The sequence below is a fragment of the Lotus japonicus genome, chromosome 3 (genome assembly GCF_012489685.1).
Source record: "Lotus japonicus ecotype B-129 chromosome 3, LjGifu_v1.2".
Classification (NCBI taxonomy): Eukaryota; Viridiplantae; Streptophyta; class Magnoliopsida; order Fabales; family Fabaceae; genus Lotus; species Lotus japonicus.
The window spans coordinates 84,078,250-84,100,733 of NC_080043.1; the positions used below are offsets into that span (position 1 = coordinate 84,078,250).

At 36.3% G+C, this 22,484-nt stretch overlaps 4 protein-coding genes across 5 annotated transcripts; 1 reads left to right on the forward strand and 3 right to left on the reverse strand.

Annotated features, from left to right (window-relative positions):
- Positions 1-4,778: 4,778 nt before the first annotated feature.
- On the forward strand, positions 4,779-7,404 carry LOC130746618 (gibberellin 20 oxidase 1-D-like). Its single transcript, XM_057599307.1, has 3 exons — positions 4,779-5,535; positions 6,087-6,408; positions 6,812-7,404. The coding sequence occupies exons 1-3, from the start codon at positions 5,003-5,005 to the stop codon at positions 7,094-7,096; spliced, it is 1,140 nt and encodes a 379-aa protein (XP_057455290.1). The 5' UTR covers positions 4,779-5,002; the 3' UTR covers positions 7,097-7,404.
- Positions 7,405-7,761: 357 nt separating this feature from the next.
- Positions 7,762-9,890, reverse strand: LOC130746619 (glyoxylate/hydroxypyruvate reductase HPR3-like). Of its 2 annotated transcripts, none has more exons than XM_057599309.1 (2): positions 9,382-9,890; positions 7,762-8,517 (listed from the first exon to the last, which is right to left on the reverse strand). In XM_057599309.1, the coding sequence occupies exons 1-2, from the start codon at positions 9,817-9,819 to the stop codon at positions 8,188-8,190; spliced, it is 768 nt and encodes a 255-aa protein (XP_057455292.1). In that variant the 5' UTR covers positions 9,820-9,890; the 3' UTR covers positions 7,762-8,187. The 2 variants fall into 2 exon arrangements, with proteins under 2 accessions (XP_057455292.1, XP_057455291.1); XM_057599308.1 differs by having other exon boundaries at positions 7,762-8,715; positions 9,382-9,887.
- A 2,874-nt stretch (positions 9,891-12,764) lies between these two features.
- Positions 12,765-14,899, reverse strand: LOC130746620 (glyoxylate/hydroxypyruvate reductase HPR3-like). The gene is made up of 2 exons (XM_057599310.1): positions 14,377-14,899; positions 12,765-13,456 (listed from the first exon to the last, which is right to left on the reverse strand). Exons 1-2 carry the CDS (start codon positions 14,821-14,823, stop codon positions 12,932-12,934), a joined length of 972 nt encoding a protein of 323 aa, XP_057455293.1. The 5' UTR covers positions 14,824-14,899; the 3' UTR covers positions 12,765-12,931.
- Positions 14,900-15,703: 804 nt separating this feature from the next.
- On the reverse strand, positions 15,704-21,582 carry LOC130746621 (UTP:RNA uridylyltransferase 1). Its single transcript, XM_057599311.1, has 6 exons — positions 20,305-21,582; positions 19,563-19,931; positions 17,320-17,543; positions 17,115-17,178; positions 16,608-16,804; positions 15,704-16,139 (listed from the first exon to the last, which is right to left on the reverse strand). Exons 1-6 carry the CDS (start codon positions 21,472-21,474, stop codon positions 15,929-15,931), a joined length of 2,235 nt encoding a protein of 744 aa, XP_057455294.1. The 5' UTR covers positions 21,475-21,582; the 3' UTR covers positions 15,704-15,928.
- Between the last annotated feature and the right edge of the window lie 902 nt (positions 21,583-22,484).

Sequence of the window (22,484 nt, forward strand, 5' to 3'; positions counted from 1 at the left end):
TATAGTTCAAAATAATCAAAGATCCAAGTCATAAGTAGAAAAATAGTCTCACAAAGTTCAAGTTCAACCTAATTTCAAGCCATAAGCCAAACTAAAGTACTAAACATCAAAGAGATGAAATTAAATGCCCACTCCCTAATTCCAAGCCATTAAAGGGCTGCTGAAGTTGAACGTGAAACAAAGGGCTGCTGAAGTGAAGTTGAACGTGAAAGGGTGAAAGAATAAAAAAAAACATCACTTTTTAGAGCAATTTACTAATTTTTAATGAAATTAAATGCCCACTCCCTAATTTTTCTAGGGGAGTAAGATGAAACGACATTTGAAAAACTGTTTTTGTATCGTATCGGGATACGTATCGTGCGATACTCATGCGATATGTGCGATACAGGTCACGATACAAACACAAAAAGATACATACATGGGATACGTATCGTTTGGTTGATTTTCGTATCGTATCGGGATACGTATCGTGCGATACGCACGATACTAACTACCATGATTAGAATTTGAAAGAAATATAGAGTGGAAATGAGTAGAAGAGAAAGTAAAGTGTGAAAAAATCTAAACCATTTATCTACAGGTATCACGTTGTCATTTACTCAACAAGCATAAATTCAGTGGCTAGAGCTTCAGATGAATGGGACGTGCGTAATGAAGAATTCTACGTGTCGAGACCAAATATGATCCCAATTCCCAACTCCATGAACTCCTAATACATTTGTTTCTTAATTATTTGGCTATGGGATTTTTGGCAGAGGCGTGACTGATAAATCAGTCGAGAAAAAAATAACAAAATGCATGTTGAGCAATGCAAAACTGTTATACGTGAAAAGGTAAGAATTCAATTATTTTAATCAAACTATTATTTTTTAAAATCAAATTTATATGTTTAAGATTAAAATACAACTAAATAAGGGTGTGATAACCAAATGGGTGGTGTAATATTCAACAATTATGGTCGGACAGCATGGGCGGACCCATGTGTAGGCTATATGTGGCTTTAGCCACACCGGATTTTGAGTTTTTTTTTAAATATCGTATATAGCGGCGGTTTGACATCCGCTGCTAAAAGTTTTGTGTTAATGTATGGCAACGGTTGAAGCGCCGCCATAGCTTAATAAGTAAAAAACCAAAATTCACGTTTAACATCAAATTAGAACGCGGTTTTTCTTTCTTTCTTTCTTCCATTGCTGCTTTCGCCATTCATCAACTTTTAAAACATTTTTCCTCAAAAATTGAAAACCTACCAATCTTCACCTTCCTAAATTTCTAATCGTATGGATAACTCTGATAACCGCACCAATCAACCACAATTCAAGAGGAAATTCAATTGATTCATTGTCTCTCAGGTAAATAAACTTCGTAATTCACCTTATTACGCTACACATAATTCATGTTGGATGATCTTTTCCTATTTCTATTTTTTTTAATTTTCAATTTTTAAAGAATTTTTTTGGTTTATGAAGTTGCACGCGTTAAGTTGGATCTACTTTTTCGGTGAGAATTTTTGTATGTGAACTCAGCAGATCTGAGTTCTTTGATGGAATCATGTTGGGTTTGGAGCTACCTTCGTTTGTTTTTGCTGATGGGTTTTTCTGTTTCGATTGTTGATTTGTGCCCGCAAATTTGGAATGTTAAATCAGCAGCATTGTAATGTTTTCTCTCAAAAAAACAAAATTTGTCCTTTTTACTGCACAAATTAGTCTTAACTTTTCATGGTTGAATAAACTTTTGTGCTTTTCATGTGAGATTATAGCTACTTCTTGCTTGCTACCTAATATAATTTCTACTTTGTATTTTAGCCTAAAATTTCTTTTATATTTAGCCACACCAATATATAATGTCTGGATCCGCCCCTGTCGGACAGTTTCCATTTTTTGTGAATAAAAAATTTTGTTGCCTGCCTCCATACAGCTCAGCGTATATAAAGCAAGTGATTAATTTCATGACCACCAAATGACATGTTTCTGAACATGTACATGTTGTCTCGAAAAATATGATAACCTTGCTATAAAATATAAATGTTATAATTTGTATATCTTGAACCAAGAAAAACATAATTACAAGTTAAATGAACTTCTTTGTAAATTATTTTTAGCACGTATGTATTGAATCTTAATTGAAAAAGAAAAGAACATGATTCATGGATGGATCAGTTTTCATACAACTGCCCAAATCTCTTTTTTTTTTTTCACAATATTGTCATAGATTAAGAAGAAAAGGCATCAGAACATCTCTCAAGAAAAGGTATCAGAAGATCTCTTTCAAGTAGGTCCGTAATTATACTCTAGAATCTGCATTACAGACCCAAAGAAGATTGGTAACAATACAATTTTGCTTAGCTGAATAATCTACAATAGGGTTAGATTCTCTTATGCGGCATGTTTAATTTAACAACCAAGCAATTCACCTCTCTTATAGCGAATCAATTTGACCAAATCTTAAAATGAAATGATTGTGCGGTTCATAATTAGAAGCTGATAAAAATCCAAGAACCATGAAAAGAAAAAAGAAAAACCTACCTGAATGAGTTTTAACATAAAAAAAACAGCAACTTTCTCATTAACTTTAAATATATATATATATATATATATATGATTTAATTAAAAACCTAACTATGAATGTGACAATAAAATATATATACACGTACGTACTATTCAGGGGGTTCGGTTTAATTTATTCACTACCTATATATATATATATATATATATTAAGCCTTGATATATCTGTGTATCTTATCCATCCCCACAATAAATTAAAATTATTCTATTAGCATTTTTCTCCATTTTTTGTTTTCTTGTTTTAGGCATGCATACATGCAGACAGATCCCACCAGATTCTAGTTCTTAAATTGGTATTTTTTACTCCAGGTTAGATTTTCCTGTTCTGGAGTTTTCCATCCCAAAGATAATTTTAAATGGATTGCATTATTATTCCATTTATTTTCTTCATTCATATTTTACCTTTTTTTAATATACATAACAAAATTGGGTGTCTTTTTAGCTGGATGCCTGGATCATTTGTTTTTTCCCTAGTGCTTTTTGCTTCTTAACATGTACCAGCCAGAATATAATTTACATGTAGAATGAGATTGAAGTTATTCGAATTCCTACAACACCTTGCTATTCTGTTATTCTCAATGCATGCACACTAATTTTCTTCAAGAATGTGCTGATAATTTAAAAATGAAGCAACTTTTTTTAGGGGAGATGTTTATGCACACCACTTGTTTGATATTTGATGTGAGTAGAATAGAAGCACATTTTTTATTTCCTTATTCCAGGAGCTTAAAGTTTATTTGACCAGCGTAAAATTTATATTTAATTAGTTTTCTTCATTCATATTTTATCTTTTTTAATATGCATTGCAAAAGTGAATTTCTTTAGCTGGACCATTTGTTTTTTCCCGAGTACTTTTTGCTTCTTAACATATACCAGCAAGAATATTAAATGTAGAATGAGATTGAAGTTATTCAAATTCTTCTTACTACACCTTGCTAGTCTCTTATTCTTATAAAAAATCTCAATGCATGCATAGTACTAATTTTCTTCAAGAATGTGCTGATAATTTAAAAAAGAAGCAACTTTTTTAAGGGGATGTTCATGCACACCACCTGTTTGATGTAAATTGTAGCACATATATATCTCCTTAATTAAATAGTTTAAATCTTATTTGATTCCATCTATATTCTTCATTCATATTTTATCTTTTTTAATACATAAAAAAAATTGTATGTCTTTAGCTGGATCATTTGTTTAGTACTGTTTGCTTCTTAACATATACCAGCAAGAATATTACAAGTAGAATGTTGAATGGGAGTGAAGTTATTCGAATTCTCATTACACCTTGCTACTATGTTATTCTTATAGAAATTCTCAATGCATGCATCCTAATTTTCTTCAAGAATGTGCTGATAATTTTAAGAAGAAGCAACATTTTTAAGGGGGATGTTTATGCACACCACTTGTTTGATGTAATTGAAGCATGTATATAGAAGTGAATTTATCCAAAAACATAGTGAACCAACAAGGTCTAGCACAACCGGTGAGTTGGTAGATAGTTGAACTCCTTAAGCATTTAGTTCAGGTTCGATTCCTGAGCGATGCGTATGGGGAAAGATTTGTTAAAAGATGTCTACCCACTTAATGAGATCATCGAGTCTTGATGGATTAATCTCATGACTGCTAGCAGCTTTGCGCACATAAGTTGGAAACAAGAAAAAACAGACACTGAAAAGAAATAGAAATTAGCAAAACAATCTTTTACATAACAAAATTGTGTGTCTTTAGCTGGATCATTTGTTTAGTACTGTTTGCTTTTTAACATATACCAGCAAGAATATTACAAGTAGAATGTTGAATGGGAGTGAAGTTATTCGAATTCTCACTACACCTTGCTACTCTGTTATTCTTATAGAAATTCTCAATGCATACTAATTTTCTTCAAGAATGTGCTGATAATTTTAAAAAGAGGCAGCATTTTAAAGGGGATGTTTATGCACACCACTTGTTTGATGTAATTGAAGCATGTATTTATAATTGAACGTTCCAAAAACAGACACTGAACCAACAAGGTCTAACCCAATCAGTAGATAACTTGACTTTTTAAGTATATAGTTTAGGGTTTGATCCATGAACGGTGCGTATTGAGAAAGATTTATTAGATAAATGTCTATTCACTTGATGAGATTATCGAATCTCAAAAAATTAATCTCATAATTGCTGGCTGTGCGGATACCATAGGAACCAGAAAAAACAGACCCTGAAAGAGATAGAAATTAGCAAAACAATCTTTTAGGATTCTCATACGTGTCCTCGACTTCCCCAATGCATGGTCTTGGCCTTTCTCCCAACTCTATTTCACCACCTTTTATTTATCTGATCCTTTGTCTTTGCCATTCATTGACACCTCTTCACTCCATAACTCTTCTACTGACAAATCACTCTTGCAACTCTTGCATAAATAGCCCAAATAGTGTACCTGTTTTGTGCACACTTCAAACATGGCAATGCTTCTTGCACCTCGAAATACCATAGAAAATATTGACATGGATGTTCAGAAACTGAGTTCTGATACATCTTTTCAGTCATACCAATCTAAAATACCCTCCCAATTCATATGGCCTGACCATGAAAAGCCATGCCTAAAACCACCAGAGCTCGAAGTTCCAACTATTGATTTGCGGGCCTTTCTCTCTGGAAACCCACAAGCCTTGTCAACTGTTTGTTCAAAAGTGAATGAGGCATGCAAGAAGCATGGTTTCTTTCAGGTTGTTAACCATGGAGTTGATGCAAAGCTCATAGCTCAAGCTCATAAGCTCATAGATGATTTCTTCGGCATGCAACTCTCACAGAAGCAGAGGGCTCAGAGAAAGATTGGAGAACATTGTGGGTATGCTAATAGCTTCATTGGAAGATTCTCCTCCAAACTTCCTTGGAAGGAAACACTTTCTTTCCGTTACTCTGCTGATAAGTCCAGAAAAACAGTGGAGGAGTATTTTGTCAATGTCATGGGGGATGATTTCAGGCAATTTGGGTAAATGGAGTTTTCTTTTTCTTTGATACTCAGTTCCTCAGTTTCTAGTTCTAATAACCTTTTTTTTAAGTTATGAACATTAACTGTAAACAAAACTGTTTTATCCTTTTTCATAAATTTTCACAAAATGCTTATTTTTCATAGAGAAGTTCTGATGTCTGATCATAAATCATATGATTTTCTGTGTTTGATAAACCAGTGATGGCCATGTAGTGTAGAATGTATCAATTAGCTGGTATTCCTTCTGTTATTCCCCCTTTCTTTTTCTCTCTTATAGAGTCTGACCATATAAATGATAGGAAAAACATATATATTAATTAAGATTCCACTAATTCAATAGTGAATCATGTTAAAAACTCATTTATGAACTATGCTTTTACTCGCTATAAAAGATAACATTTAGTATATATTATTTATAATATGCTCTTATGTGTTTAAATCAATTTGCAAGGAAGTCTTTTTTATTCGTGAATCAATTTTTTCTTAGTCTATGGTAGTAGACCAAGGCTTTCTTTTGAAAAAATATTTACTGTTAAGTTTCCATTTGGTAGGAGTGTGTACCAAGACTACTGTGAAGCAATGAGCAATCTCTCCCTTGAGATCATGGAGCTTCTTGGGACGAGCCTAGGAGTTGGCAGGGAACATTTCAGAGATCTCTTTGAAGGACATGACTCCGTAATGAGACTGAACTACTACCCACCATGTCAAAACCCTGAGTTAGCTTTAGGGACTGGGCCTCATTGTGACCCTACCTCCCTAACCATTCTCCACCAAGATCAAGTTAAGGGTCTCCAAGTTTTTGTGGATGGAAGTTGGCACTCCGTTACTCCCAAAGAAGATGCGTTCGTTGTCAACATTGGTGACACATTTATGGTATGGAACACATTATTAGAAGGTTCTCAAATTGCACAGCCTCACACAATTTATAGTTGAAAGGTTCACTATATTTATGTTCCTTGGGTCCATATTGTCCCAGAAAAAAAAAATGAAACAACATAAACCACTAGATATAAATCAATTTCCAAATGAGCTGATTAATTCATGTGAGTTGGCATGAATGCATGATTATGTTGTGTATTAGTTCCTAGCGAATGAAAACCTTCTGTCTCATTTTATGTCTCGCCGATATCAAAATATTTTGATGGGTGGGTTGGTTACAAACTTACAAATATGTTTTTAATTGACATAACAAAATCTTTTAGGCGAGACAGGAAAAAGGGACGGACGATCGTGATCACTTCTTGAGCTCATTTAACAAACTTCATTTGTGTTTCAGGCTCTATCAAATGGGATTTTCAAGAGTTGCTTGCATAGAGCAGTTGTGAATAGCAAAGTTGTGAGAAAATCACTTGCTTTCTTTCTATGTCCAAGTGCAGACAAAGTGATCACACCTCCAAAAGAACTGGTTAACAGGGAGAATCAGAGAATATATCCTGAGTTCACATGGCCAAGTCTCCTTGAATTTACACAGAAGCATTACAGGGCTGACACAAGAACCCTTGATGCTTTCTCAAGGTGGCTACAAGAGAAAAAACAACTAACAAGCATTACTATGTCTTAACTTCTATCTGTTAGGGTGAGGTAGATGACATCGTATAAAATGAAAGAGGGTGCTTTTGATGGAACTATGAAGAAAATGATAACAGAAACTCCAAAAAAAAATGGCCAATTCTGTAATTACTAATTAGCTGTTCGAGAGTTAGTGTTGTTGGAATCCTATATATGCAAATGGAGGAAATGGACCAATACTCGGGGAATAAAGAGTTATGTGCTAGTGCAATGAAGTTATTCCTGTCACTAGCTACTACAGAGTTATTAGTTGTCCTGATCTTTCTTGTAATTATGCATGTATGTATTATGTACAACTTTATAAAAAACTTGAGTTGCATTTTGTATCTTCAGAATTATAATGCAAACAAACAGGCTTGTATTAATTGTCAGGTTCTTTCTGGACTTGACAAAAAAAATCTTTATTGTAATTAGTTTTAATTCTAAGTTTTAAATTAAACACTTTTCTTTTTCAGAAAGCCCAAGGTTTCAATGTATTACTGAAAAATATTATTTAATGACACCGGTTCAACCACATTTCAATTGCGGTTAACCATCAAACCTTATATTGGTGCCTCAATCGACTCAATGACATGTCCAGTAACATTGATGTGAAGGAAGATGAAGTCACACTTGAGATGAAGATTGTTAGGATATCAAGTGTGAGTAAGACCCACATTAAAAGAAAATAACATTGTTAAGTAGTTTATAAGTGAAATGACTCATACATTCAATGTCTTAAGGTGCAATGATCAAGATAAAATTGCATCACATGATACTAATGAAACCATAAAGAGAAGGATTTGGGCTGTTTCCAATTTGGTAACAACAACTGCGTTAAATGTCAACTATAACAATAGTTACCATTTTATTAAAAATACATCTGTAAAATTGGCAAATGAATTAGAACCTTTAGATTCATAAACTACAGTTGGAGAAGTTATTCATAATCTTTCACGAGGTTTTAAATTGTGGTTGGGTAGTGGAATTGCAGATAAATGCGGGCTTGTTGGGGACGCAGTTGCAGTTGTGATACCAGTGCAAAGACTTCAACACCCTACGGCTGCAATTGCAGTTGCGAACTGCAATTCTCAAGAGACCCAGTTATTCAACCAACTTCACTGGAGTAATTAGGGGCTTATTTGAGAAGAAGGCTTCTAAATTCCCTGCCAAAAGTTCAGACAGACTAATCCTGTTTTCTACAGTAAGACTACCACAATGTGGAGATAACACTACATTATTCATTGCAAGGAGCTCTTGAGGAACATGAGGCTCGTTCTCAAACACATCCAAACCAGCACCTCCAATTTCTCCTTCCATTAAACACTTCACCAATTGCTTCTCATCAATAAGCCCCCCTCTTCCAACATTGACAATGAACCCTCCTTTTCCTAATGCCAGAATCACTTCCCTGTTGATTATGTGATGTGTTTGCTGATTCAATGCACAACACACCACAAGCGCATCACTAGTAGTTGCAAGCTCAACAACACTGGAATAGAAAGGGTATGAAACATGTGTTTTTTTATGCCTAGAGTGGTACAAGATAATGCAACCAAAACACTCAAGCCGCTTGGCCACTTCCATGCCAATGTTTCCCAATCCAATAATCCCAACTCGCTTGCCTGATAACTGAAACACCATTCCCCTATTCAATTTCTTTGGACACATAGCAGCAATAAAGCTTCAAATAATATATATGTTGTTTTTTTGTGTTAAATTGCTCTCGCATCCCACCCGAGTGTGGTGAATGCTAAAGGTCACCCCAAGAGTGCAACTCCTAGAAATTGAACTCTCGACCTAAGGGTTAAAACAACTATTTTTTACCACTGCGACCAGCACCCGAGTAAATAATATATGTTGTTATTGAACATCAATTTCTTCAATTCCTTTTTATAGCAGGAATAAAGCTTCAAATAATATATTTACAGTGCTTTTTACCCCTTATCAATAGCTACAAACAACAGTTAAGAATTTCATCAGTTTCTTCAATTCCTTTTGGCACATAGCACCAATAAATCTTCAAATAATATATATGCTGTTTTTTTTTAAATTGCTCTCGCAATTCCATCCGAGGGAATACTAAATGTTTCTTCAAGAGTTCGACTCTAAGAATCGAACTATCGACCTAGGAGTTCAATACAGTAACTTTTTACTACTGCGGCGACGACGCCCATTGGGTTAAGGTTAATAATATATATGCTGTTATTGAAATATTTTTCCCCCTAATCAATAGCTACAAAAGCTGAAAATTTTCATGAGTTTCTTAAAATGAAAATAGTAAGAAAAAGTGCAAACCTTGCAGCCAAGAGGAAAATCCCAAGGGTCAGAGGAATTTCGTGTCCTTACGTATCGATCCGCCGCCGATAATTTCCTCATGACGGAAATCAGCAGTGCCACCGCCATGTCAGCCACATCCTCCGAGGCCGCACCACCATTGTCGGCGACCAGAATTCCCCGGCGGCGGCACTCATTGAGGTCGATATGATTAGTTCCGCTGCTGGAGGTGACGATGAGGCGGAGCGACGGAACGAGGCGGAGCAGATCGGCGGTGAGGGGGATGGTGGTGCTGCAGAGTATGGCACGAATTGAAGAATGGGCAACCAAGAATTGGTGTAGAGGGAGGCCTGAGGCATGGTGGTTTAGGAAGTGGAATTTGTGAGAGTAGAGTGGTTCAAGTGTTGGGAAGCATGTTGGAGGACCCAGAACAAGCACTTCTGGGAGGTCTTCTGCCATTGAAGGGTTGGAAATTGGAATGGTGGGTGTTTGGGTGCCTAGTCGGGAGGGACATGTTTGACTTGACTTTTATCCGACCCTAAATATGAGTTAGTTTTTTAACTTAAATTCGTCCCTACACCCATGAGACTTGATAGGGATTTGGATCCTCTCCATCCAGCTTCTCTCCATCCTTTCTCCATCCAAAATCTGAGCCATTGATTTAGAAATTTAAAGGCTTGGATCAATTTAAGAAGAGAGAAAAAAAATGAATTGTATTTAAAGGCTTGGATCAATACAAGGTTCTTAGTTCTTAACTTCAATGCAAGGTTCTTAGTTCTTATTTTGGAGTTAAGAACTAAGAACTAAGAACTTTACCATTGGAGGTGCTGACATAGACTTCTTAGTTCTTAAAAATAAGAACTCGGTTCTTATATAAGAAGTTTTGTTTTTTGAGTTCTTAGCTTAAAATATTAATTATTTCTCTCTCATCTAAATTATTTTATTACTTTATGAGTTTTATTTTGTTACTTTATGAAAATAAAAAGTATAAATAATGTGTTTGGTAGGACCAAATGAATAATGGTAAAAACTAAGAACTAAGAACTCATGATTGGAGCAAAATTGCTTGAGAGTTGCTTAAGCACATGTGGCAATATGGACCCACATGAATAGTGTTAAAAACTAAGAAATAAGAACTAGCATTGGAGATGCTCTTAGGTGCATTAACTTTTTGAGTCTCAGTGATAAACAACATATGCAATAGACCGAGGGATAAGAAATTCGACTCATTCACATCCAGATCATGAATGTTTGGAATCCATATTATGCAAGGAGACATTGCTTTTGCTAATTCGAATTGAAGGGTGATATAAAATCGGTCTATTTCCGGCATCATATCCATAGTTAGCGCATTCATCATAGTTAGCAACTCCAGCTCCGTATCAAGGTCACGGTCGATATCGTCACTATCATTACTAAAAAACCGATCCTTGTTTACCAACCACACATTGTCTAACCAAATCCAATTCTCTCTCGATATGTTCCTTAAAAAATCTGATTCGTGCGGCGGCTTCTTCCCCCAACTAACGAAGAGATCTTGGCGGAATTGCCACATATGAAATTGAGCACAATTTTGCAAAGAAATAGTCCGCTTGTTCCTCAAGAAGAGATGGGAAACATGCTCAATATCATTTGATTGAATAGTTGACCCAGCCCCTTGTTGTTTGAAGAAACCCTCCACTTCAATTGGTTTTTTCCACTGTAAATATTCTTGTTATTGCTTCGACTCATATTCCCCAAAAAGTAGATCCCGCTCTAATAGCTCTGAATAAATTAAATACATGCATTAAGATACGAAGGCTTCTTATTCCACAACAACGAAAGCACTTTTTTACTCTTTCATATACTAGGAGATTTCACTTCGAAAAGAAGATGTTCCATACTAATGAATTCGGGAAGACATTTTAAAATGACATGTAGAATGGAGAGTTTAGAGGAGCAATTGGGGCAATTGGAGCACTTTCCATTTGTGCATATTAGACTTCCAATGCAATCGATGAAATAAGCATCTTGATTAATGTGCTTGTGGTAAGTCGTCGAGGTTGTAGTCGTCGATGATCTTCTTAAGCGAGGTGGTGTCATGACGGGTCTCTTCTACTGGTTGTGATTGCAAAAGGGAACTTGCCGTTTCGGTATCTAAAGCACATTAGAATCTCGCGTTGGGAACTAATCATTTCTCCACACTTCTTTTTTTATCTCTCTTTTATATTCTTATCATATTTCTCATTTATCTCTCAATTCTACCTTCTTCTATGCGGTGGAGGTGGAATTGGTTTGTCAACCAAACATTATTACTACTACTAATAATAGTATTAATATAAAAAGGAAAATATTTAGAAGAATAAAAAAAAATCAAAATAAGCTTCAAATCCAATAATACCAACTCGTTTGCCTGATAACTGAAACACCATTCCCTTATTCAATTCCTTTTGACACATAGCAGCAATAAAGCTTCAAATAATATATATAGTTATTGAAAAGTGTTTCCTCCCCTAATCAATAGCTACAACAGCTGAGAATTTCATCAGGAATAGATCATCTCCATTGGAAAAAGAACTTAGGTGACATGTTGTTCAATCTAACCATTGATTTATATGTATTTAATATTGTGTTAGTGTATGTGTATTGGGCTGAGAAGCCCAATTTGTCTAGTGTGCATCAGTTTCTTCAAATGAAATGAGTTTGAGAATGAGGAGGGTGGTGAAACAGAACCTAAATCGTAGATGATGATGTAGATGCTGCAATGTTGTCGATGTCTAGTGTAGATGGTAACCGATGTGGAGTCTGAACTACAAGATGTGGAGTCTGAACTACAAGACTTTGAGAACGAGGAGGGAGATTAAGATGATTTAGAAACTCCAACTATATGTAAAGATGAACACAAAACAAGACAAAAATTCAATGATTTAAAATGCCAGAAGATGGTGCAAGGATTCGGTTTGAAGTTGCTATGCTATGACTTATTCTAAAGAGCTTGTATAGGATGCAATGAAGGAGTATACTATGGTACATAAAAAGAATTTACACTTGACAAAGAACTAAAAGAAAATTATGGCTATTAAATGTGCAGAACGTTGTCAATTTTATCTTAGTTTTCAAGTCAAATTTTAATAACACTCACTTCCCATAAGACTGTCAAAACAATGTGGCTTGCTAGGAAATTCACGGCTACTTTGAGGCATACGCCAAAGGACCAATGGGGTATCAAACTATCTACACATCAAGCATTTAGGCTCAATAGAAAAGGCCTTGAGAGGATTGAAGGAGCTGTTCTTGAGCAATATCACCATTTAAGGAGCTATGCAAAAGAATTTAGAAGTAGTCTCAATAGCACAATTATAATTAAATGTGATGTGGGACACGAGGTACCAATAATTTAGATTCTAAAAGTGCATTATTAACAATTAGCATAAACAGGATACACGGTTGAATAGAAAGGGTGACAAAAAGAAGCACCAAAAATTTCACAAAGCATATTGTACATAACCTAACATGTTTTCTCAAACAAAGTAAAATAATTTATTTGAGAAGGATTCAAGAAAAGGGTGAGATAAAAATGCGAAGAAACAATTCAATCAAATTTGACGGGAGTAAGCAGAGGCTTGTTTGAAAAGAAAGCTTGCAAATTGCGCTCCATAAGTTGGCTGATACCAATGAGAGACTCAAAAGTTAACACAGCAGCATGTGGTGATAGGACTACATTGTCCAAGGAGAAGAACTCTTTAGGAACTTGAGGCTCATTCTCAAACACATCCAAACCAGCACCTCTAATCTCCCCTTCCATCAAACATTTCAACAATTCCCTTTCATCTATAAGAGATCCTCTTCCAACATTCACTATAATTCCTTCTTTTCCCAGTGCCAACATAGCTTCTCTGTTGATAATGTGCTTTGTTTGGTCGTTTAGGTCACAACAGAGAACAAGCACATTGCTGTTAGAAGCAAGCTCAACAACACTAGAATAGAAAGGGTATGAAACAAATGGTTTTTTGTTCCTGGAGTTGTATAATATAGTGCAACCAAACGCCTCAAGCCTCTTTGCCACTTCCAAGCCAATTTTTCCCAAGCCAACAATTCCAACTTTTTTTCCAGCCAACTGAAACAACAAATTCAATAAGTGCATGCTTGGAGATCTTTTTAAAATTCATTCTAAAGTCAAACTCAATTCTAGTAAAAATATTATCAGTGTGTTAGGAACCACATTCCAAATCCTCTAAACTCGTCTCCCTGAAGCATCAAGTTATATTATTTGCCCAAGCGCTCATTGGGTGTGTGCATAACTCATTTCCAAACACACACTATAAAAGTAGCTTCTTTGTGACAGAATTGATTCTGAAAAAAAAGATAAACTAAAACAGACGTTCTATTAATCAGAGTGTCCAAAGTTCGGGTTCAGTGTCAATTTCAAAGTTTCTCATCAAGTACGCACAAATTTGATTCAGATATTCAGATTTTTAGGGTGTATTTAAATTCAAGTTGAGATCAACTTGAAAGCACATTCAACTCAACCGAAGTAAGTTGTTCCTGTCATGTTTGGTTCAATGGAATTCGTGTTCTTCCGTTGAAGTTGTCTAGTAATGTGTGTGAGCTGAAAATCAAGCACACCATGTTTGGATTTAAGTTGAACCCAACTGAACCTCAATAGAAATCTTAAGTTTCTCTCACGTTTCACGCATTATAAGACCTCATAACACACATTCTCCAATCCTAATACACCCAATGTGATATGGTTTTCAACTGAAAACCAAACAATCAAACATGTTTGTGTTCGGTTGTGCCTGAACATTCATAGCAAAGAATAGATACTTTCTCATGATTCAATAACGAGCTAAACATCTTTGCAACATTCACAACTTTAGAATTAACAAGTATATATGGAATAAATAGTTTGTAGATATAAAAACTTTCATAATCATAAGAAATGACACAATATTTTACAAGAGTTAAGCTATTATTTATCTAAATCATATGATGATAAACAAGAATTGCTTTATAAATGGGGGGAAAATGACAGACCTTAGAAGAAGATGGAAAATCCCATGACGGAGGCTGAAGCCGTCTTCTGAAATTTGTATCGGCGGCGGAGATTTTCCACGTGACGTCGATCAGCAAAGCCACGGCCAAGTCGGCGACATCATCGGAGTAGAGGTTCCCGGCGGAGGCGACCTGGATTCCACGGCGGCGGCACTCGGAGAGGTCAACGTGATCAGTTCCGGCGCTGCCAGTGACGACGAGACGGAGTGAGGGGAGAAGTCCGATGAGATCGGCATTGACGAGGAAGCTGACGTCGGTGGTAACGACGGCGTGGATGGAGGAGGCGTGGGTGGGTAAGAATTGGTTTAGGATTTGGAAATTGTGAGAAGGGTGGGGTTTGATGATGGAGGAGAGTGATGGGGGACCGTAGAGGAGGACTTTTGGGAGGTGTTCAGTGCTGCTGCTGGAGTGGTGGTTTTGAACTGCCATTGATGGATGGTGAAGAAGAAGGAATGACTGAATGTGAATGACAGTGCATACTACTTGTTCACTCCTTTATTTTTTAAGATAATAAATCATTGATTATTGGTGATCCATTGTTGTCATGTGTTGACTATTGATGGATACATTGGGGGTGGAATGAGACAAAATGTAATGTGTGATACTAAGTTTAATGAATCAGAAATGATACATTCACACGTCACATTTTCTTTCATCTCATTTTTACATCTCATTTCCACTACTACCTTATGCAAATAGGAAGAGAAAAGAGATAAATAAGTTATATGATTTATGATTTGACAGAAAATGCAGAGAGGGATAGAAAAAAAATGTGTGAAAATGAGATGAAAGACAAGCTGAGGTGTGGATGTATCATAAATGTAAGTTTAATTGTTCGGTTTTGATCGAGGATAAAAGTTTGAGGAAACTTTCATGTGAGATTAGGAAGGAAAGTAAGAAAAAAGAGAGATGTAATAGTTGATGTAATATGAAAAGAAAAGATAGATATGAGAAAGTGTGTAAATATGAACCTGAAAAGAAAGTGGAATGGGAATGAATCAAAAGGTTTTGACAAATGAGGATCCTACTTTCATGTGAAATTCTCTCATGTAAAAGTTTTTGTGTATATCTCTCTTTAGAAATATAACATCTCATATCAAAGTTTTCTCAAATTGAAGCTTTTGTGAGTGTTTGATTGCAGTTTTAGTTTTTAAATTTAAAAGGATAATTATGAACGGTTTTTTAAAAATCAATTTTCAAAAGAAAAGAAGAAAGGAAACTGTTTGAGTGAGATGTTTTCTAATATTAATAAAACTTTAATTTGAAAACTAAATAAAAACATAAAACATCTTTAAATTGTAAGCCTGGATAAAGCATGAAGTCGATTCAATTGGTATTATAAAATATTTGACTAAATTGGTAACATGAACCTCATTCTGCATCTCCAACAAAAGATCAAACCCAGAAGTTCTTTACATGGAGATGATATGATTAAAACCCTAATAAATACAACTATAAACATGACAGGAGCTTAATACATGAAATGTCGAAAAAGAAGCTTTACAAGCTCACTTTCCATTACATCACACATAAATCAACTACGAACATAAGGCTCAAAAAGTTTGATACATGGATTTGGATCATTTTGCATAATATCAGCAGCACGTTCAAACTCTTCCCTCAGAACTTTGATGCTACGTTTATCTACCACTCGACCCAGATCATGAGAAGTTTCAAAAGGATCTTCTATGCATATCAAATGGCGATCATTACCAATCCTTCTTGTCCAATCCTTCTCTCGCTTGCTACACCAAAAAAGAGCATTACATGTTAAATTTATATATCAAATAAAAAGTCTTATTCAAAGATTTAAATGAGCAAAGCATTCACACTCCTATCTCATTCCCAACAAATAGTTGGTACGAAGGACGTCCAACAACAGGAAGGAATAGAAAGACAATGGCCACTAAGAAACTTCATATCTATTGAATGCTAGGGGCAAAAGTTTAAAGAGGTTTGCTCCCCCAACCCTCAATTGTTCAACATTATAGATATCTAAACTCAAGCTGGGAAACGATATAACACAATGTGATAGCTATTTGGCTTATTAATTAGATATTTCTACGGTACTGAATACTGATAGCTTAGCATGTAAGTTATAAACCCTCCTCGAGACACATAAAGAAGACAACAAATTGTTATACACACAGTTCTAAAAGCAAAAAAGAACTTTCAAAAGAGGAACCATGAAAAAAAATTAAATATTCTCATACCTGAGTATACTTCCTGTACGTACAGATATAACAGTATTTGCATAATCATGACAATAGGCCCAATAATAGAAAAATCCCCACACAAGACGAGCAATAGTCTCTTTGTTATTTCGACCAAAATTACAAAGGCGGTCAACTTGGTCAAAGTAAGAACAATAAGTATCATCCACAGTCACAGAGTATGTTGACTCCATCTCCTGTATATAAAATATCAAAATATTATGTAACCAACAAATACATGTATGGATTACAAAAAGTTATATGATACACAAGCACACGAGGATGACATGTGTAATTAGGAAAAATTTACTCAGTTTGCTTTGAATACTGATGATAGTGTTATTCCATTATCAATATTAGCAATGAAAAGTAAACATTAAGGCTTACGCCAGAGGCAGAAATCCTACAACATGATCCATATATAGTTAAAGCGATTTCCTTTGTGGAAAGGCAAGTCTAGATATATCTTGCATGGAGAAACAGAAGAATAAAAACTAAAGTACAAACCTGTAAGCATGGAAGGATAGCAGGTCTTCGCAGTTGTAAAAAATGGATGCACATCAACACATACCTGAAATCAGAATTTCGCAAATTATTTTTAGGGCACCATAACTTGTCACCACATTTATTTGCACTTCAATCACTCCATAAAGTCAATCATTCCACAAAGCAAAAACTTTTTCTGACATGAATAACATCAAAACCAACTTACGCATAGCTAGATAAGGTCCCATGATAAGTTTCATTCACTCCTCTTGACTTAGCCCAATGTTTAATAATAAAAGCCAGCTGCCGTAACCTTGCATCAATGAGTCCATAATCCCGAAGAAGCTTTGTATTTACAACAGCGAGGATATTGTTGACGCATATGTCACAAGAGATTCCTGTAGCTGGGTCCATGAGCTTTACTATAGGAACCCTAGCTCGTGTCAACGCCTGTAAACAAATTCAAGTTAAGGACCCCAAGAGTATCCAAATTCAATTTAATTGTTTCACAGTGTTGTAAAATCACGATCGCGGACCATCCCGGTGAGCCAAAAATCCGCTATTTCAGCCGCTATTTAGCGGGAATAGCGTGCTATAGCGGGCAATAGTGGCGTCGCGATTAGCCAAAAATCCACTACGCTAGCGCCGCTATAGCCGCTATTTGATAACACTGGTTTCACATAAATGTATCTATGAGCAACAGCTCGACAACAGTCACGTTCCTTCAATAAAAGCTGAAGCACTCGGTTACACCAACCAATCATTCATTGCAGACTCCTAATTTATTGATCCTTTTTCATTTCTTCCTTTGTCAATTTCATTTATTTTCTCGGTTCCAACTTTTGAATGACATCAGACATGCAATGATGCTTTGCTCTTCATTTAACTTGTATACCATTGCATTTTTCTCCTAATGTATCTAATTATTTTTCTAGTAAAAAACTATTTCATGTAAAAATCAACTTATTGAAGGCCATCTATTTCTTTAATAGATCTTCTCATTATCCTTTTATTCTTTCATATTTGAGTTTTGTATTATTCCTCAAGGTGCCCTTGGCATATGACACATACAACACCAAGTAATGTTGAAGGTGTCTTCTGGAGAAAACCAGACACAAGCATTAAAAAGTGGGGGCATTAACTTATGTGCTAGTAAATAGGTAAGACCTTTACAAGCAATCAACAGATTAGAAAAAATATCAGCAACACACCGCCTTATGTCCTAAATCTATGCCAAAAGAAATATAATAATAATAATACTGTTAGATTGGCACAAGATCACTTCTTTTAGAGTCAGTAAAGAAATCCCAATAATATGTTTTTGCAGTCGCATTTCATAAAAAATTTATAAATAACCGATCTTCTTAGATTTTTAATGCTCGGTTGATGACTACATTAGAGTTAGAGGGGTTTCTTTATTGAATATGCAAAGAGGATGGAAAGCTTTCTTTACTGATGGATCTTTATTGTTTGTCTACTATTTCAGGGTTTAGGGTTTAATTTCCACCCACTTTCTCTTCATATCTCTCTCATCTTTTCTCATAACATCACATATCATATCAATCATTTCTCTCTCTTTTATTCCTATCTCTCCCTATTGGGTGTGAGCACATAATTTTCCGATTTCATAGGAGCAGCTTAGGGCTCATTACTTGACATTGTACTATTCATCCAGCATTCATATACATCGAGAGGTATGGTAAGGAAACTCACAAGGCTTCACCCTACGACCTCTTCACATTTTCTATTTCCTTATCCATCTCTCTCATCCTTTCCGAATCTTGCTTTTCAATTTATTTTTCTATATCAAGATTTTCGACAAATGGAAGTTCGTCTTGTATCCTAGCCACCCACCCTTATCCATCTCTCTCATCCTTTCCGAATCTTGCTTTTCAATTTATTTTTCTATATCAAGATTTTCGACAAATGGAAGTTCGTCTTGTATCCTAGCCACCTTCAACCTTTTCAAAAACCTATTCAAAATCACAGTCCCTAGCCACCTTCAACCTTCCCCAACAAGCCAGGTATTAATTACTTCTAATATCAATGAAGTTGATTGTAAGATTCTATAGCACAAGTAGAAAGATAATCAATAGAAGTTTACAAATAGAACAATTATACACATTTATGCAGTCATAGCCATCAAGGAAATATTAAGTGCGGTATCTCCCATGGCCTGTAGAGAAGTATCAGAAAAACAAGACAATGACTTAACAAAAATCAAAACAAGCCAGTGGCACGGCTTCATCTAGGAAAAATTTCAAAGTCAATCTTCTCATATGTAAATTTACTAATTTACTAATTTATCCTCATATGTATTTCATTTATGAAAATTACATAGGAGGCTTAGACAAGCAGCTCCTGCATTAGTAAAATAGTCACTGAATATTTGTTTATATATGAGCAAAATGAGTACAAAGCACCAAAATGTATGATAGCAATATAAAGAGAGCATAGCAATTTTCTGACCTGCACATTCTGCAGGTTATCTGATTGCAAAATATCTGCCAATTTCATTATAATCTTAGATTTGTCCTCTGCTTCCTTAATAGCAAGGCAAACATCAATGTCACTTTTTGAAACACCAAATGAATTAGCACATGATCCATACAGATAAAGCTTGGAAGTCGGCCACTCCTTGCTAACTAAATTCTCCAGTACACCTAATAATTGCTTTTGCTTCAGCTTTTCTTCTTCAGGAGGTATTAAGGATTCATATATTGCAAGGAAAGAACCATTAAAACTATCAATGTCCCTTCGGCACATCATCTGTCTCTTATACATTCTTCCCCGCTGGCTTAGCATCTGCTCTCCTCTTGAGTCTAATAATCTAGCATCCTGATAGTAAATGATGTAAGTAACCTCATACTTAGAGAATATTCTTTTTTACACTGACAAGGCAAATAAATGATTAAATATTATATGAACCTTATAATCTGAACAAACAAATAATGGTGATTAAACTACTTGGATGAAACTAAAATTCAGTTAAAAATTTAGTTATAGTTGAATCAACAACAGTGTTGTCAAATCGCGATCACGGACCATCGCGGTGAGCCAAAATTCCGCTATTTTGGCCGCTATTTAACGGCGAATAGTGGAATAGCGCGCTATAGTTAGTGACGTCGTGATTAGCCAAAAATCCGCTACGCTATAGCGGTGTATAGCCGCCACTATTTGATAACACTGATAACAAATAGTAAGCACTAACCTTCTCCCGAGGGGTACGGCGTTGCTTCGAGTTATTATTCTTGTCATCAGACTCATCCTCAAGCAGCAAGGACTCAACAATCTGCTCCCCAAGGAGATCAACATCAGCTCCACCTCGGCTACCAACTCCCATATGCTTATCACTAACACCATCTTCAACAACGCCGACCCGGTTTAAACTAGACCTAGACTCTTCAATACCGGAACCCAAGCCCGAATGGAGGTTACTCCCGGACGGCGGCCCAGGGTGATCAATCTGATCAGGGAGCCCCACTTCACGTGCCACATTGCCTCTGGTGTTACTCCTTCCACCAGACCCCATTCTTCCACTTTCCTTCTTAGAGTGCAAGTTCTCATTCCTAGCACCAAATTCACCTGAACCAACCGCTAACCCTCTATCCTCACCAACCTCTGAACCCTTTCTAGTCGTGCCAGAACCCCAATAGCCTGTTCCCCTTGACTTGTTCCCAAACCCAGGTGGTGGTGGTGGTCTAGTTGTTTCAGGAGCTGACCCTAAAACCCTATAACCCCCAACAACACCATGGTTATTCGGACCACTTTTGGGGTCAACGTGCAAGTTCCTATCAAACCCATTATCGAACTTCAAATTGGGTAAGGAATCGCCATTGGATGGAACTTCAGGGGAAGAAGCATACGAAACAGAGGGTAGAGACCCGAACTTCAACTTCAGTTCCTGTTGCTGAACGAAAGTGCTTTTATCGTTTCCTTCAATTGGAAACCCTAATCTGCGCAGATCGTCACTGAGAGCAGCGCCGCTGTTGTAGTGAAGTTGGGCAGCGGCGGCGGGGTAGTGGTTTCCGGTGGGGCGAGGTTGGGGAAACGGGTTATGGGGCAACCCGAAGAAGCTTTGCGGCGGGTAAGGTGAAGGGGGAGTGTGTGACCATGGAGGAAGATGCTGATGATGGTGGTGGTGATGAGGATGAGGCTGGGGATGATCGAGGCCGTTGGATTGCCATGGGGACGCGGCGACGGGGATCGAAGGGCCCATGAATGCGACGGCCGGATCGATGGCCGGTGATTGTTGAGGTGGCGGCGGCGCGGTTGGTTGTTGTGGGTGGTGGTGGTGGTGGGGTCTCTGGATGAGAGAGAGGAGATACTCGCCGCTGTTTGGGGGCTGCGGCGACGGGAAGTCTCCTCCGCCTCCGTGCATGGTGGCGAGTAGCGGCGGTGTCAGTGAGAGTTGTTGGAGTGAGTGACGTGAGATAAGGAAGGTGGATGGCACGTTCGTTAGAGAAAAACTTCGAATGGAAGTTTGGGTTTAATATAAAAGAGAAAATTTGGATCGGATCACAAGTGTAATTTGCTTTTGTTATTTTTATTTTATCTTATCATCATCTTATTATATTGTCCTGGTTCTAAATGCTTTCAACTTCTTTTTTTTTTTTGTGATGACTAGTTTTTTTTTTTTTTTGAATCTGATGACTAGTTAAGAACTCATACATTGAAATTGGATATTCCTTGGAAAATTGAATATTCACTCAATGGAGTTTTAGACTTTAATCTTTCTTTGTTTGATTATGAACAAGAACATGGGGTTCTTTTTTTGGTTAACCAAGAACATGGGATTATGATCTTTATTTGTATAATTCAAACTAAAAAAAATATATATAAATTCAAAATATGTATTCCTATTGGGATGGATGGTGACGCAATGTGTGTTGAAGGTTTAGGTTTGATGGGCGATGCACTCCAGGAGTACGTATTGTAAGATGACACAATAGGACATGATGCTTCAATTTTTGAAGTTTGTTGTCTTCTGGGCTTGGAACTGACATGGGCGAAGGACATATATGGTGTGTTTGGTTTGGTTGCAATTTTTAAATGTGGATAAGAGTCTCAAATATGGATCTCAATTGTTTTGAATATGTTTGAGAACCAGTTTTGAAAATCGATTTTATAAGTTTGATTTGAATTTAAAAGAATTGACTTGGGTTAGCTTATCCATCTGGCTGATATGATTTTGTGTATATGTACTATAATTCAGTTACGAAACTCAATTCTGGGTAAATGTATTCAAACATAAATCACGTCATTTCAACACACGTTACTAAATTCAATTCAGGTTTGATCCAATTCTGGTTAAATCCAAATCTGCTAACGTTGCTCCAAACACACACATAATGGTGTGATGATGAGATTATGTTGGTCTTGTTATAAATA